General features: G+C 45.7%; 1 protein-coding gene across 1 annotated transcript in view; it reads left to right on the top strand.

The window, feature by feature from the left end:
• Positions 1 to 18,069, top strand: part of LOC115321551 (zinc carboxypeptidase-like) — a 49,080-nt gene that overhangs the window by 13,764 nt on the left and 17,247 nt on the right. Inside the window, exons 4-8 of the mRNA XM_040222185.3 lie at positions 1,558 to 1,694; positions 2,646 to 2,733; positions 3,647 to 3,745; positions 5,725 to 5,823; positions 7,090 to 7,200. Of these exons, the coding sequence (XP_040078119.1) occupies positions 1,558 to 1,694; positions 2,646 to 2,733; positions 3,647 to 3,745; positions 5,725 to 5,823; positions 7,090 to 7,200 (534 nt within the window). The remainder of the gene's footprint in view (positions 1 to 1,557; positions 1,695 to 2,645; positions 2,734 to 3,646; positions 3,746 to 5,724; positions 5,824 to 7,089; positions 7,201 to 18,069) is intronic.

Raw genomic sequence — 18,069 nt, 5'->3', positions numbered from 1 at the left:
GTCAGCACAACCATTTCCACTCTCATTTCGGTGTTTTCCTTTTTCACGACAGAGTTTTCGGTCACAAGTGCAGTCATTTTCACTTTGAAAGTCTCAAATTCCTTATTTATAAAGTTCATGCTGTCCTTTATATCAGTTATTTCTTTTGAACCGTTACATGACCGCAACTCCTGCGCAAGAAGCAGACGACTTGCTCTCCGCATATAGCCCCTGACAGCGTAAGGAACGCAAGGCGCGGTTTATTTTAGGTAACCACTTCTTGCTTCGTGATTGGTTCTTTCGCCTTCTTATTGAAAAATTCAGCAATCTGACTGGCTGCGGAGTGCCACGCCCTGTGTCTCTGAAGGTCGCGCTGTTCATACATAATAGAAGAAGAAAGTCTGCAAACTTGGCACGCGGTTTGAATGCCGCGTGCCAAGTTTCTTCCTTAAACTCATTGCCATGCGGCAATCGAAGCTCGGATCTCGCGCTGAATCGCTTTCGAATCTGTATGCAGACTGCCTTTGGCATGATGTATAAGCAGTGTGACCCCGACTTTAAGCTGTCGGTGGCTACAGAAACCACCACGTCTAGGCGGGGTTTGGCGACCGTCCCAGTGCCTTATCAACTAGAAGCTCCTCGGAACTTGATATACAAGGTGTCCAAAAATAATTGACAGTATTTTTTACAGCTAAGCTGTTTATGGCTAGGGTTCCCTAGATTTTTCGTATGCGTCAACAAAAACTTCCTTTTCCCGCTAAATTTATCGGGAAAATTAGCGGGAAGGATGAAGAGGAGGGAAGTGCACCGCCCTATCTTCGTCGTCGTTCCAAGCGCTTGCATACTTAGTTTCCATTCCTTCCGCCAAGTGGCGGTCCCGTCGCGCGTGTCCAGTTTCCTCCAGTTCCTCGGGGCAGCGATAATCCTCGACATGCGTCTGCTTACCTTTCGCCACGATGACCGCCGGTCAAGGGAAGAAATCTGTTCGTGCCTTTGTTCAAAATTCTGTGTCACGTCTGCGTCGTGCGCTAAACAGCTTCGCTGGACATCCACCTTCCCAGAGTGGAATGGCTCATGATTTTTTTTCTTCTTTTTTTCGAGGCAAAGATAAACCACGCATCGCCGAACGCTCATTCTCTGCCAAAATGTAGCGTTAGTGGTCCGAAGCAGATGTGAAAGTATCAGAAATACCCGATATATTATACAAATGGTCTAAGGGATTTTCTGAAATCTTCATTGGAAAAAAGGCAGGCCGACTCAGCATGCAGTACATATGGAGCATTTTGGCTTCAGTTACGAAAAACGGGCGCAAACTGGGCCAGTTTTCGCGTTGAAAGTTTCACAAAATCACTCTTAGCGTTTTAATGAGATAACGGTTAGTTGGGAAAGTTTCGCATCTAGTTCGGAGCCACTAACGCTACATTTGGGTGGAGAATGGCCGTTCGGTTATGCGTACTTTATTTTCGCAGTTATAAAAAATCCTGAAAATATGTTTATGCATTACTTTTTTTCAATCGCGTAAGGCCCTATAAGGTTCTGAACGCCATCTAATTTATTTATTATGTCGTCGAATTGCAGATCGACTTCTGGGCTGCAGCGGGAGTACCCGGATCTAGGGCCGTCGTCAGAGTAGCACCTGAACAACTTTCCATGTTCACCAAGAAAATATCTGACGCGGGAATGACCGCCAAGACTGACGTCCAGAACGTCCAGGAGTAAGCTTCTGATTAGATGTTTATAAGTTTAATTGACAGCATAAAAAACGCGGAACGCAGTTTCAGGTGTTCACACTGCTTGCTTTCTTACTGGTTCTCTCGCACTTTGATGAGCTAATTATCGCAATCCTATGCAGAGTGCAAGTTCCTTCGCTTCTTTTGCAGGTGTTGTGGTAACGTCGGAACTCCGAGCTCTGATTGGCTCTGATTGAAGGATGGGGGGTAAACCTGAACGCAGCTTCCTTTAAGTCCAACCGACTATCCTTCGTAAGCCAAAAACTGAGACAGAGTAAAGAAGACATCAAAAGGTGACTTGAGTTCTCGTCTTCTTTACCTTTCCCAGTTTTTTTCCGCTTTTCTTTCCGTACTATGAACCTTTTGTTTCGACTATTTTTCAATCAGAGCCAATCGGAGCTCGGCGTTTTTACGGCACCACAACCCCTGCAAATGAAGCAGACGAAGCGTTGCCGGAAGTACAGGTCATGGTCGGTGGGAAAGCCCCCAAGGTTGCCCAAAACAGCTGTTGGCTCGCAATCAGCTCTCATTTTTGTTCAATAGCGTTTTTTTTTTGGTTTTGGTCATTGTTAGGGAAGACCCCCTCCAAACCGGAAGTCTCCTCTGGCTTCACCTGTGGTGTCGTCATGTTGCTTTTCGAAGCTCCCTACCTCCATGCTCTGAAGCGCAGCTGATTTTGTGGCTCGAGTTGACACTAACGCCACTCTCTGACGTCACGGCACTCCGGTGACGCTGCTTTTGACACTGCGTATGCGCAGACACTCTATTTCACGAGGATTTAGTTTCTGTACATGTGCCAACACCTGGCGTGGGTAAAGGCGCCTTAGTTTGTAAACAGCGTGATGCTACGGCCCAATATGTTGCTAACACCAAATTTTCGCAGTGTACGGGTTGAACCGGACCATCGAATCGCAATATGTTGTGCGTCTTTTGCAGGCTCATCGACGAGGAAATAGACGGGGTTCAATCCACCACCTACTCCAGTACTCCCCTCAGATTCCGGCGCTACCTGACGAACGCGGAGGTAGTTGAGCGTTTACTTTTCTCGGTTTGAACGAGGGACTGAGTAACGATGAGACTTTTGTCGCGAGACTAAGGGCACCTAGCGACTTGTGGGGAGTGACTTTTTAGCGAAGGCCTTTATTGTAAACTTAATATTAAAGATGTAAAATGACCAGTGTTTTTACGTAAATGCAGACCCGAAAATGGATACATCCAAACAGTTTTTCTACAAGCAAATATCTAGATCGTGTTTTTTTTTTTTGTAAATAAGAAATACGAAACACTATTCGCAACTCTAGACCTGTGCTCGCCCTCTCGCGGACGAACGAACAACCAGAGGAGCGGGGATGGCGGCGGAGACGGGGGCAGGCAGTGCCGGCCTTGATGCATCATGCTCTTACCGCGTGCTTCGTCGGCGTGTTCCTGCATCATTCACTTTTGCCGGAAAAAGTCAGTGCGATAAAATAATAATTGTCGCGTTCCGCTCCGCAACTTTTAAAATTTAACATGCTAAATTTTTTTAACACCCGTCAACACCTCCGTCACCTGTGATGTTCTCCTTCCCTGACAGCACTCTGTTTTTAGGCAAATAGAATAATTTTAGCACAATGACCAGCGTCAGCGCGTAGGCGCACGTGAAAACTTGAAAAAATCTACCCCGTTTATTTCGCCTTCTGGGAACTAACGGCTCGCCATTCAAAAGGTGTGTGAGTTGCGAATAACCATCTTTTACTACAAACTACAATTCTAAAGCATTAACTAAGCACTAATGGGATAACGGGTTCTACAGGGTAGTGCGAAATATGGTTGGAGAGGTCATCGATATTTTGTTGGACACTCATGCATCACTTTTTTTACTCAATCGCTTTAATTCAACGAAGGAGCCAAACAAGGTATTAGTCGTGAATTAAAGAACCATTTCATTTTTCCTATAGTTCGAAATCGCTCTGAAATCCTACGGCCTGGAATACGACCACGTGCAGTACTCCCCCATCGGCAAGTCCTACGAGGGACGAGACATTATCGGAGTCCACGTGAGTAGGTACATGTTACGCGCAAATGTTTTTCCGTTGCGAAAAGTGTCGAGAACCTCCTCTCCACAGGCCGGTTCGTCTTCTCCATGAAAGTCCCCCCGTTGCTTTCTTGGCACACGAGGCCATTTTTGAGCGTGACCCTGCAACAACTCATAAAAAAAAAAAAAAAAAGAACACGTCGCGGACAAAGGAAACGCGTGTCGCGCGGATTGGTCACGAGTGCTGTGTCACCGTTCGGCGGATGCTCGACTTGAATGTAGCTTTTCCGAAAAAATCTGCTGCGCATACGCGAAACGGTACTATCGCTCCCCATCGAAGCTGAGATCAACCAAGCGTGCGGTCGTTCTTGGGCCTACATTGTACTACTAGGCTACAGGAGAAACAAACTAAGCCTTGTGGGTCGCCTCGTTTCTCATAATGCCAGCGAACTGCATCGACAAAGGCTACAACAATTAATTTTACAGGATAGAGAACGCCCTATATTTGCAGCTTAAGTCGACACCCAGACGACGCTGCGAGGTAATGGGAAAAATTGTGCAGCGTCAGAAGCGCAAGTCACGGGGCTTTTTTTTTTATTTATGATTGACTCGGCAATGATAGAGCACATAGAGAAACATGACGAACACCACGACGGCGCGGTTTTGACGCTGTTTGATTGGTCACATCAGCTCGCAACGTCGGCTGCGGCTGCACTAAGGTGAAACTAAGTATTGTACTTTAGATTTCGGTCGGCCAAGCTGTGTGCCTTAAAGAGAAAAAGCTTGGATAGGCGCTATAAAGAAAAGGCAGCTAGATTGCTCACCATGGCACACAAACGAGCGCTGCCTCACCCGCAGCGTACCTTAATCCATGGGTACGTCAATCTTGTAAGCTTCTGACGACACTCTAAAACAAAAACTGGTCTAGCCGTTACGCCCCTAGTCACTTGTAGACGCTTTACACACGCGCCAGATTACAGCCACCATTGCTGGCCTTCTTTTGTCTTATGGAGATACCAAGCCACTGAAACGTGTCTTGACGTGCCTCCAGAAAGGCCAATGCTGGGTAAAAGGGCGAAATAGAATTTAAGATGGCCATAACCTGGCCTTCTATGGTAATAATGAAGTGAAGAAAATTCATTAAGATGAATCAAAAACTGAAGGTCAGTTATGGCGGCGCCCATGCACAGCTTCTGCAAAGCGTCTGTATACGACACCCCAAAACTTCAGTTCAACGTGCAGCACACTGACGTCTTACTGAAGGCCTCAACATTTACGAGAGGTTTGATGGCAGTAGGATATAACATGTTAAACAGCTAAAGTGCGTATCAAAGACTACAGGAAACAAGAAAAACAAAAAAAAAACACTGAGGTTTTGCAGTAGGGCCAAGAAAACCCAGATTACTTTTTGACAGTCAGTCACATGTATATTAGCTGTTTCATTAAGTTGTACAAGTCGGCTATCAAGCCGCTCAAGAAAATGGGTACCGTCGGTTCAACATCGGTGCTCTCTACGTCCAACTGAGGTTTTGGGGTTTCTTATGTGTGACAAGGAGGCGTAAGAATATACCCTTTCGTTTTCTGTGCGGAGTTTTCCATGCTAAGCCCCGCTTTCCATCCCGCTTCCAGCTCCAATTAAAGAATTCCAAAATGGTTGGTGCCGCACGAGAGTGTCGTGTTGCAGCTCGCATATCGCCAATTAAAGAAAACACGGGTTTATGTCGAACGTTGACACAGCACTCGTCTCTTCGTCCTCCCGAAACGCTCGAAATTGGCGTCGTGTGCCGGGAGGGGACCGAAAAATATTCGAGGGTGAGGATGTTTGGCGATTTGACTACGAGGAGAGTTGAGTACGATGCTTCTTTACTTTCAGTATTGAGGATCTTCATTCACCGCCATTTGCGAATGTCTGCCCGCGTTCTACTGTTTCCCAAAAAAAAAAGCCACGTGAGCGGTTGTGCTGATCCCGTCTTACGGTCTTCATTCCTTTCGCCTCGCCAGATCACCAAGGGGACGAACAGGCCCATCATATTCTTTGAGTGCGGCATTCACGCGAGGGAGTGGGTGGCCCACGCCACCTGTCTCTACATCACTGATCAGGTAAGCTTTCATGCATCATAAAAACAAAACACACACAAAAAACAAACGTTGTTCGCTGTAGACGCGCTGACAGCATTATCTCGGAAGCAGACGCCGCAAGCATTTTTCGAAGCATGCGTGCGGATAGTTTTTAAAACGTATAACGTGAATCTCAAAGTATGGATAAACGTTTGAGATGCTAGAAAGTTTCACATATGGAACACAACTGCCTAGCAATTTACCGTACATTTTCTATGGCCAATGTGTACCGTGATGCAAGGATGACACACGACTCAGACTGTGTATGCAGACCGTGTTTTGCACGATGGATTTGAGGTGTGATACCTGCTTTAAGGCTGGTTTGAACATTTGCGTTCGACACCGGCGCCATCTATCCGGAATCCCTGGAACACTTGCTCTCAGCGTATAGCTAGACTGAAGTTTTTGCAATATTTGTGGCATCAAAATGACACACTGTACTATAGGCGTGTAGCTCTCAAGTTTCGAGCAGCGGCCCTTGACTTGTAAAAAAGTTTACATCGGCCAGACCGGTCACTGCATTAATGATATATTACGAGAACACGCGTGTTCGTTGAGGGCATCTCCGTCAGGGAATCTGGCGATTCACTGCGACAGTTGTGGTTGCTCTCCGGTTTTGGAGGATACGACGGTCCTCGGAAGTGTCTTCAAAGTTGAAAGACAACTGTGTCAGCGCGCCTTCGATAGATCTTTATGATTGTGAACTGGCATTTTTGAGGGGTTTTAACTTGTGAAGATCATCTGACGGTCATGTGTCGTGATGTAATTTTGTTTGTTGTGAAGACGCCGCTGGACGTTTCTTTCAAAATAAGCAGTTGACAGTCAGCGCTCCGTCTGCGTGCATCTTCTCTGTTTTGCGTCTTGTTTGAGCTGTTTCAGCCGTAAACGAACCAGCCTTCAATTATTCGTTTGTCTGTCAGATATTTTGATTCGTGCATTGTTTGTTTATAGGTTGTTTATTCAACTTTGATGGAGGTCATGGGGTCGTCCTGCGCACTATTTTGCGTGGACTGGGAAGATCTCACCCGACACTGCGTCGCATGACGTCACTATATGATGTCACAGTTTCATGTGACGTCACATCTGGTGAAGTCGCAACGCCAGATGACGCCAAAGTGTCACGTGACGTCATGTAACACTGCACCAATGGTGTACACATTCATATTTCCCGTTAAATTTAGCGAAGAAACAATCTTACGGTGTGGTTTTTCATTAAGTTATATCGCATATCATGCTTGTTTCTTACAGCTAGCGACCATGTACAAGAAAGATGAAACAATCAAACGCCTCGTGGACGAGTACGAGTGGAGAATACACCCGGTGGTCAACCCTGATGGATACGCGTACACCCATACTATCGTAAGTGTTGCCGTTCTATTCACTCGATTAGGCTAGGGGGAGCTCATGTCACTGGATACTTTCGAAAGTAGCTCCAAGCTTCCCGTATGGTCGGCATTTTGGTTCATGGAATGGGTTTTTTCTCCTTGTTCTCTCCGTTCTTGGCGAGTCGACCATTATATTTTGTCCTAAAAATAAACAAGTTTGTAAGACCAGACGAAATTTTTTTACTTCAAGTCCCATGGGAATTCTGAATAATATTCAAACGCGCGGTGTGGTTTTTTGTTTTCTATTAATATGTCACGGGACAGTCATATTAATTAATTTATTTCAAACTTTCAGGTGTGTTGGCTTGACGCACCGCCACAGCTCAAACTTTCCAGTTGCTGTTAAAATAGTTACTTATAATGCGTTATTTTCTCATTTAAGTTATTGCAGCCTTCTCTGGCGTGCAACCACGCAAACCAATTTTGGTAAAATTTGCCTTCTTCGGAAGAAACAAAAGTTTAGTGGTACTCATGCCTGCAGTGGTACTCACACTGAGACCATGTTCAATAATTTGAAAACAATAAAAATGTATAACTTACATGATCATAGACTATGCGTCACTATCAAAACCAAAAACAACAAATAAAACTCAAATTTTAACAGAATTAGCTTCATTCGATCGAAATAATATAATTTACGTGACCGGCCAGAATTAATTTTGAAAGGCTCTTAAATGCAAATAAAATTATGGGTACCCAATTGTTAAGTATATAGTTCCCAACTTCATCAACAGCTGTATCGAGAGAAATATAAATCTTGAGTTACTTTCCGTTAAACAGCTCCGCACTTTTTCTTGAATGTTTGAACACATATTATGAATTTCATGCTTAATTATTGTTCTTAGTTTCAATGCTGTAATAATCTGTTTTTGTGTGCATTCTCTACTACCTGAAGAAATATGATTTGTACCACTGCCGATGGGGCTCAAGTCTCGTCAAGTTATGCAGTGAAGCTTTTTCCCTTCCGCTCCACCATTTCTTTAAAATTGGAAGCAAGCATAATCATAATTATTAATATTGTTGATATTGTTATTAGTAGCAGTAGTAGTAGTAGTATTACTGTTTTTTTTCTTAAATGCGGAGATTCCTTTATCCACACACCGGTGAAACAAGCGGGCATCTTCGCAGCACCACCATAGAAGGCATCAGTGCTTGGCGGCATTGAAAAATAATTTACCTATTTTTATTTACGCAAGAACAACACTACAATTGCAAGAGATCTATGGAGATAAGCATAATAATAATAATGATATTTTTATTACATGACAAGAAAAAAGGTACAGAATCAGGCCTGCCAAAGCCACATCGGGCTTGTCTGGCAGCGCCTGGCAGTCAGTGAAACGAAACTGCACAAATATAATCAGCAAAAAATGAAACACAAACAAAACATAACATCCGTTAAGCAGTATTAAGAACTAATACTTCTTAAGGCTTTTTTAAGCTTGTATTTTGTTTTTATATTATGAATTTCAGAAGGAAGTTTGTTGAAAATTGCTGGCACGTAATACTTACGAATTCGTTTTCCAAATTTTGTTGAGCATCGAGGTATACAAAAAGGGTATTTGGGTCTAAGATAACGCGACGGAATGTACGGGGTTTTAAATTGGGCAGCCCAATAGTGCCTATGAACAATAGTTTCTATCAGAAGCGAGCTGAAGTTAGGAAAACCCAATATTTTAAATACATCGACATCATTCTCTAGACACAGGTCATATGAAATATTTTTTAACGGAGAACGTAAATGGCAGTTAATTCTATCTTGCCAACGAAGAGCACAATGACCGTAAACAGTCACACCATACCGAAGCACATTATATACAAGGGCATGAACAACAACTTTCCGTACCGAAAGGGGCATAAAATATCGGATATTATACAACATACAACATACTGCACGAAGTTTCTTACAAATATGCAAAAGATGAGAATTCCACGCTAGGTCGCTGTCAAAAAACACGCCAAGGTATTTCACAGAAGATGAATATTTTACAGGTATACAATCACAATGCAAACAATCTGTCGTATGCAACAATAAAGGATAAGTTAGAGAAACTTTCTTTAGAGGGTTGTGGAAACAAATGAGTTGAGTTTTAGAAGCATTAAATAAAATTAAATTAGCTGCAAACCAGTCCATAGCTTTAATAGCTGCAGACTGTAAAGTAGAGATAACTTCTAAAGAGTTGGACGCTTTGGCTAACAGGACAGTATCATCGGCATACTGAAATAAAGAAATTGGCACAGCTTTATATAGGTCATTAACGTAAATATTAAAATAAAAGCGGACTTAAGATTGAACCCTGTGGGACACAAGCTTTGATAAGAGAAAAGTCGCTTTGAAACTGTCCAACAGATACACACTGACGCCTATCTCGCAGAAAGTTCTCCAACAGGCGTAGGAAAGAACCCCGGAAACCTAACATTGAAAGCTTTGTCAGTAAAATACGGTGGCAAACCCCATCAAATGCCTTGCTAACGTCCAAAAAAAGCGCACAGGCGACTTGATTGTGCTCAAAAGATGAATTAACCTCATCAGAAAAATCTTCCAGGAGCATTTGGGTACCTCGACCTTGTAAAAATCCGTACTGATAGGGTGAGAGAATATTGTGTTTATCTAAAAAGCTTGCCATGACTCCCCACAGATGTTTTTCTAATATCTTAGCAAGACAAGGTAAGATCGAAATTGGACGGTAATTTTCTACATTATTTCGCGCTCCACCCTTGAACAACGGAATGACCAGCGCAATTTTCATCTTTAATGAGATGATGCCATTAGAGATCACATTATTCAAGAGAGAGAGCAAAACCGTTTTAATTATTTCGTAATTTCTGCGCAAATCATTAACTGAGATGCCGTCGATCCCAGGGGATTTGTTGGGTTCCAGACTAAAAAGCAGCGATTTAAGATCGTTTTCAGTAAGAAAAGGTAAGTAAGCCGAGCCCAATGCACTGTCCTGTAATGTACAATAGTCTGGATGCTGCCTCTCGACCCCTGATACTTCAGAAAAAAACTTGTTGAAATCTTTGACTGCAGTCTGCCCATCAGTAGTAAAGTTTGAGAGAGCAGAACTATATTAGTAACAGATGTCTTTGCACCACTAAGACTATTAACAAGCGACCAAGTTTTCTTGATGTCAAAACGAGCGTCTCTAAATTTATTTCTAAAGTACTTTCGTTTAGCTAGACGAATCATAGCATTCACCTTGTTCCTAGATTGCTTGAAGTTCAATCGCAGCGAAACACAACCGGGAGATCGCTTTGACTGGGCCCAGAGCAAGTCTTTCTTTTATTGCTACGAGAATCTCGGACGACATCCATTTCTGTTCTTGTTTCCGCTGCTTAATTTTTACCATACGAGTAGCCGCCCGTTTAAAAAGATTCATCTGAGCTACAAACTGCTCGTAAATATCACCTGGAGACACAGCTAGTAAAAAAGAATTCCAGTCATGCTCCGCTATAAGTTTATCAAAGAGCCTAGGCTCAACAATTGAAAATTCTTTCTCCGAGATGATAGTAGTCGACGTATGCGGTTGTGTTAACGAGCAACAAACAAAATAATGATTGGCAAGTTTAGTTTCTATGATCGCCGATTTTACTATAAAGTTCTGTGCTCGAACATTTATATGGTCGATACTGGATATCACCAGCTGTCCAGATAAGAATTCTTCACGCGTGGCTTTGTTGATTGTAGTTTTGATTCCCCATTTAGACAAGACGTCCAGATAGTCTGCAACCATAGTCATTGTAGGCCGAAGAATATTAATGTTTATATCGCCATTTATACATATTAGATCATCACATGACAGAGAAGACAAAGCTGAGTCAAGCTCAACCAAAAACAGCCGCCCGTTGCAACATGGGGGACGATAAATTGAAAAGAGAACAAGCGATAACGAAGGAGCGCTTACGCGCAACACAACCACTTCCGCTTGGTTGAAAGGAAAAAAAAGCACTGTCACAGACCAGATATCTTTGACAAACACAGCCACACCCCCTCCTTTTCCCATTGGACGGGTGTAAGAGAACAGCCGATAGCCTGGTATCGTGTATTTAGACAAACAATCCGAACCAACATTAATCTCAGTCAGTACAAAAACATAAAAGTACAAAAAGGGGATATTAAAGCAAGAAAATGATCCCAGTGTTTGCGTATACTACGAATGTTCACATGGGTAATACGGAACCCATTACTTCTAGAATCTGTAAAAAAACTGTTAACTTCCGTAAAGGAAGCACAAGTGCGAAAATCACAATCCATGCCTTAATTCTGTCGGGATCCGACGACGTCTCAGTTTATCAGACCAAGATCGAATTCGCAACTTATTCTAACAGAGGAGGCTTGTTCTTGTCGCTTTGCAAATATCTTCCCGTTGCGGACCCACACGAACTTGAAGTTCTTTTCCTTTCCCCTTGTACGGGCCCTCCAAAACAAGTTTCGGTTTACCTGGGTTAGGTTCTCGTTGAAGTAAAGCTCAGGTAGGTCCTTACTTTGCGCGAGCGCGCGCAGCCTGCCACGTGCCCTCATCCATGTCTCTCGCACCGCCGCAGAAGAAAACCTAACTAAAACCGGGGCAATCTTGTCCTTTTTACCGGGAAGTCTGTGTACCGCAAGAACATGCAAGGTCTGGAAAGATGCGATTTCCAGCTTTGCCGCAAGATCGCTGACGTATTGTTGGAGATCTTCACCAACACTCTCCGGAATTCCATGGACCTCTATATTAGGTAACCGGTTGTACTGGTCAGCCTCATTCAGGTCCAACTGCAGCCGGCCGATATGTGCATGTTTAGGGGTTAAAAGCGCTAAAAACGACGGACGAGTAGGAGAGACACACACCACAGAAGCGCTCTGTGGTGTGTGTCTCTCCTACTCGTCCGTCGTTTTTAGCGCTTTTAACCCCTAAACATGTTCAACCAACTAGCCCAAATCAAAACCCTTCTGCAATATCTTTCTTCTACACGGGCCATTTTTTACTGTCCACCGTGTTATCAACAAGACATATACTTCATCAATAGCGCTCTGTGGTGTGTGTCTCTCCTACTCGTCCGTCGTTTTTAGCGCTTTTAATCCCTAAACATGTTCAACCAACTGGCCCAAATCAAAACCCTTCTGCAATATCTGCAGCATGCTCAGATATTGTGTTTTTCAGCTCGGTCACCTCCGTCCCGAGGTCTTTTGTTTCCCTCTTATTTGTAGTCAACTCGGCAAGTAACTCGTCATATTGGCGAGAGGTAAATTCAACAGGGCTTTTCAACTCCTCCACAGTTACTTTTAACTCTTCGAATGTAGTTTTCAAGGTCAGCAGGTCATCTACCTTTGCTGAAAGTGGAAGCAGACTGTCCACTTTGTCTCTAAGAGAGAGTAGCTGGTCCAGTTTGTCATGCAGAGTAGAAAAATCTGCTGATAAACCTGCATCCTCCGGCTGTTGGTAGTCCGCGCTCGACATTGACGCGGCCCCTCCCCCCCCCCCCCCCCCCCCCCCCCCCCCCAGCCCTACATGTTCGACAGCGCCACTTTCTACGCTTTTTTGATCCCATACCCGAAAACGTAGCCTCCGCCACACCCGAACAAGTGTTACCTATATGGTAAGGGAGCAAACATTCTGAACACGTCAGAAAACGACCATCGTCGGGCATTGACTGCAAGCACGCTAAGCACTCCTTTTCGGACATCATAAGCCGTGCATTCGCAAAAAAGAAAGGAATGCCAACAGTTTCAGCCGGTGGCAGATGTACAGGAATATACGGAAACGAAGAGCAAAATTAACGCTCACCTGTACAAAGAAGAATACAGTGTCATTCACTGCACTACAGTTCGCCACCGACTGCGAAGATGGTCGTGCTGCAACGTCCTTTATCTTCTGTCAGGGAGCCAGGAGAGCGCCGATCACCACGGAACCTTGCGTTGCGTAGTTGAAGCTGAAGCCCCGACTAGGGATTACTATCGATAGGGCCAGCCGTGCAGTTCCGTCGAACGTAGATTACAGATGGACGATCTTGGCTACCCGCTGAATCGCAGTTGCTTGGTGGATCGCAGCGTATCAGGAACTGTACAAAGAAGAATACAGTGTCATTCACTGCACTACAGTTCGCCACCGACTGACTGATAAGTGGATTGCATGCATAGTGCCAAAGACGCTTATATTAGCGAGGAACGCTTACAGTACCGAAATGGCGATTGTCATGGCAACTGAGACTGGTCAGCCAGTTACCTTGCAAAATTTGGTCTCCAGTATGTTAGTGTCTTTTTGTGTCCGGGTAGTAGGCAGGGAAGGTAATGGTGCGACTTTCCCAAAATCGAGTGACTTTAGGTGGCGCAAGCTACCGTCTGTTATGAAGGGCACAACGGATATCCATCCACCAACCCATGTTTGCTCACCGCAGATACGTACACGTTGCCCAAAAAAGTAACTGAATTTTGTTACACGTTACTCGCTCAAAAAGTTGCTAAAATACGTTAGTCGTTACTGATTCTCAACGGGAACGAGTCACTTTAACTAAAAATATCGAGTTCCCTTTCTCGTTACTTTGACGAACGCGTAAACAACTACAAGTACTCGTTGCACTTAAGTTGCCTCTCCACGTTTTCATGAGTTATTTTTCCCCACTTCCTTGAGAACACATCTCAGGCGACGCTGGAGAGTCGTTCTACTGACACCCTGGAAGGAACGGCAGTGTTGTGCTCTGGGAAGAGCTGGTGCATCTATGATTCCCCTCTTTCTTGTTGCCTCTGTTTCCACTGCTCGAAGTTGGGAATGAGTTATGTGCCTTCCCGTGTTGGCAACCTCCAGGTTTACATTCGGTCTGTACGCGGTTCCAGAAGGTGCAACCAACGAGCCTATTGACTCCGCTCGGTGAAGGACATTTCCAGCTGCAGAGTTTGACTGGCGTGCTCAGCGATAAACGTTGCTACACTGCCATCCTGTTTAGTTATTTTTAGGGTTGGCCATTGGCCTTTGTGGCAATAGAGGCATACTCAGGTTATAATTAAAACGTGGCAGTTTAAATAATGGAGTCAACGAGTGCTCACACCGCCGGGAACCGTGGGCTTGGGCATCGGGCACGTGAAGGCCAAGGCGAAGGCTCTCCACGAATTTTACAGCGACATCCGCTATTGGCGAATCTTTCCAGCAGATCCACGAATGCGTTTTGTGAAGGATCTTTTTGGATCGTGACGTCATGCACCCCTTCAAGTGACGTCGCGGTGCCACGTGACGTCACGTGACATCATGACGTTTAGCGAAGAAGTGTTCGCGCTAGTTTTAATGAGAAAACGCCCGTGTGCAGCGTGATTCTGTGTAGTGGTCTGTCCTCAAGGATGGCGCCGCACTTCATTTACAGGACATTGCGGGAAACCGTGAAATTTTTTTACGTAACATCGTTTGAGATGATTATTAGGCCGTACGGTAGAGCTTGGCGTCTCTAGCGATGAGCCCGTGTCGTCCCTTTGAAGCATGGATTGAGCACGCAACTACTGTGTGCTCGAAATCCGCAGCGTACGGTATAACAAAACTCTCCACAAGGGTGTGTTAGCATTGCCATAGCCTCCTCTATACTCACAAAGCCTGGCAGATCGTCATGAGACTCGGCCGCTGAGAGTGAAAAGGTAGAGTGGCTGACAATTGCCATGTAAAGGGCCGCCCACACTAGCGAGAAAACGCGCGTGGCACGCCGATCTCGGGAAGACGCGTCCCGCATCCTGAAGACCCCACTAGATAGAGTTCTGCCGCCGCGAATGTCGCGTGACAGCACAGGAGGCCTCGCGCACTCTTGAAGCATTCGAGCGAACGCATGATTTCCCGCAAGGTCTCGAGGATTCTCGAGGCAATCGAGCGGGCGAGGAACGCTTTAGCTCGCCGAAGGTCGAGTCATGACGCGATCGGCGCGCCGCGCGCGTTTTCTCGCTAGTGTGGGCGGCCCTCAACGGGCACAACGCTGCGGCGAAACGCATAATCACACTTGTTCCGAGCGATGGAATGTCCGCTCGTGCTTCTCACGTTCCTCGGGCTACCGCTTCTTTTCTCGTCGGGTTTGAAAACCATGTTTCGGGTTCTTGCCGCTGCAAAAGCTCTGCGCTGAATACCAGACTCCTTGAGAAATGCTCTGTGCTATCGTGCAGATCATCGTGCTTCAAATGTACGACCGGGCACTGTATGGCTAAGTCATCGAACTGCCAGGCTTTGTGAGTATAGAGGAGGCTATGGTACTGCTCATACGAGCGAACAGAAGCACACCGTATTTTCGCAAGGGTTGTGTGTTCCACACTGCGCGCGCGCGGAGCCCAAACAGCATCTGGTATTGGCGCATGGTGGCGACACGCATGCGCCGACACAACGCACAGGGTTTGCGCTTGATCCTATACGGAATACTAAAACTCTAAATTATTTTCGAAGAAACTTAAAGTATGATAATCTTTCGTTTGTATTCCCTGGCGGCTTCAAAAGCGCAGGGCGTGGTGCGCCCGAGCATCTTTTTATATCCCTTTAGCCAATAAAGTCGCCATATTGTTTTAAAAAAAACGCCCAATAACGAATCGCAAAGGAAGAAACTTGAACGTTATGCGCCATTCCACGCCCGTATTTTTTAATCGTTCAGTTACTATTAGTGATATTCGTAAACTGTGTGCCCCACTCTCTAATAAAGGCTGTGGCTTAACCCTACTGCAGAATACGAGACAACAAATCACGGCGAACAGTATACGTATCATAAGGAATTTCGATGCTCAAAATACGTATAGAAAAAAAAGTGCTTGTGCCCGCGGACAACCAGTACTTGCTCGTTCTTCTCGGACACATCGCATTCTTCAGATCTGATCGTACTGAGTAGTAGTAAATGTACACCAGCTCACACAGCTGTCACTCAAAGCCCAGGAGGGCGGAGCCAAACCCGATCCGACCAATCACATCGCAGCAGGGCGATGCCAAACCCGATCCGTCCAATCACAGAGCAGTAGGGCGGGGCCCCTTCCCCTCTCCCATCCGAGTGACCAATGACAGGTCGTGGGCATAGATGGCCCGCCAACAGGGCAATAGCCAGCGACCAATGGGAGCTCATCGAGGTCCCGCCCTCGAGTCACGTACGTGGTATAGGTGTGAGGTCACGTAGCCAATGTTAACACATGCTTAACAAGGTGTTAACAGCCGATGTTATCAGTCACGTACGCGTCGCGTGTCAGAAGCGTGGGAAAGACACGTACAGAGATGTCGTCACCACCGCTCTCATGACAACGACGTGATTTTCCCCGGGTTCGAGTTGCGTCCGACAGAGGGCGCTCACGTGATGTCACAGAGGGTTCGAGTTGCGTCCGACAGAGGTCGCTCAAGCGATTTCACACAGGGTTCGAGTTCCGTCCGACAGAGGGCGCTCACGTGATGTCGCATGACGGTGACGTGACACTATTTTCATCTCTGCGCGGTAAATGGCTTTTATTCGCTAAAAAAGGCTCCGGGGCGGTTGGGAATCGACTTCGCTTCGCACAGCAGTCCGACAACCTACCCCCTACGCTAGAAGCACTTTGCTTCCCAGAGCGCTTAGCTCGTCCTAGTTGTCCGTGTGTGTGTGTGCAAATCAGATCACGTGTTTTCCTGATACCTGACTTTTGCTACACAGTTAAAAACCAGGATAAGTCATTGTCGCAGGTCATGTGTCGATGGTCGTGTAATATTGTTTGCATAGCTGGGCGCTAGCGTTGCTCCTCTTCTTATCACGTGATTTCGCGCGATTCAAACGGTGCTTGCGGACTCGTAGCATCGTGGCGCCCCCTTATCTGATGCATTTGGGGTCTTCAACCCGCTAAATTTGGGCATCATGTGACGGTCCCAAATAGCAGCAGCTGGGTCCCGCTAAATGGGGGGGGGGGGGGGGGGGGGGGTTTGAGGTGACGGTAAAAGTTTGGAGCTCGCGGATCGTGATATATATTGATCCAGCGTAAAGCTTTAAAGTAGCCCTGCTAAAATATGGGGCCAGCTCGTAAAACTTTGCAAAAACCCAGCGAATCTTGTGAATAGGCGCCATCTAGTGTTAAATAGTGAAGTGGTCGTCGTCAAAATGTGGTGCCATCTGGTGGTAAAAGCTTCGACCCGCTATAAACTTTGGACGTCATGTGACGGTCCAATTAGCATGAGCTAGGTGCCGCTAAATTGGGGGTGAGGTGACGGTAAAACTTTGAAGCTGACGGACCGTGTTAAGTTTTGGTCCAGCGTAAAGCTTTGAAGTGGACCTGTTGGGGCAAAGTCTTGAAACTCACAGACCGTGCTGCGCTGGACCCAGTGATTTGTTTTTGAATAGACACCATCTAGCGTTAGAACTTTGCAGTGCTCGTCGCTAAAATTGCTGACATCTGGTGGTAAAAGCTTCGACCCGCTAAATTTGGGCGTCATCTGAAGATTACCCTAGCACCAGCTGGATACCGCTAAATTTTGGCTGGGGTGACGGTAAAACTTTGAAGTTCACAGGCCGTGCTACATCTTGGGCCATCGTAAAGCATTCAAGTGGCCCTGCTAAATATTGGGTCTCAGCGTAAACTCTAAAGAGCTCACAGACCGTGCTGGATCCCAGTGAATTTCGGGATAGGTATCATCTAGTGTTAGAACTTTGAAGTGCTCTTTGCTAAATTTGCTCACATCTGGTGTTAAAAGCTACGACCCACCAAATTTGGGCGTGACATGACGGGTCCTTAGCACAAATGGTCAGCTGTATCCACCTAGTTTTGAGAGGTGACGGTAAAAATTTGAAACTCACGAGCCGTGCTAAGTTGAGACCAAGCGTAAAGTTTTGACGTGGCACTGCCATACTTTGGGGGCTGCCCCGTAAAACTCTGAAGTGGCCCTGATAAAATTTCCAACCCAGC

This window comes from Ixodes scapularis, unplaced genomic scaffold (genome assembly GCF_016920785.2).
Source record: "Ixodes scapularis isolate PalLabHiFi unplaced genomic scaffold, ASM1692078v2 PGA_scaffold1__304_contigs__length_218370807, whole genome shotgun sequence".
NCBI lineage: Eukaryota > Metazoa > Arthropoda > Arachnida > Ixodida > Ixodidae > Ixodes > Ixodes scapularis.
This window is presented reverse-complemented; position numbering and strand designations above follow the sequence as displayed.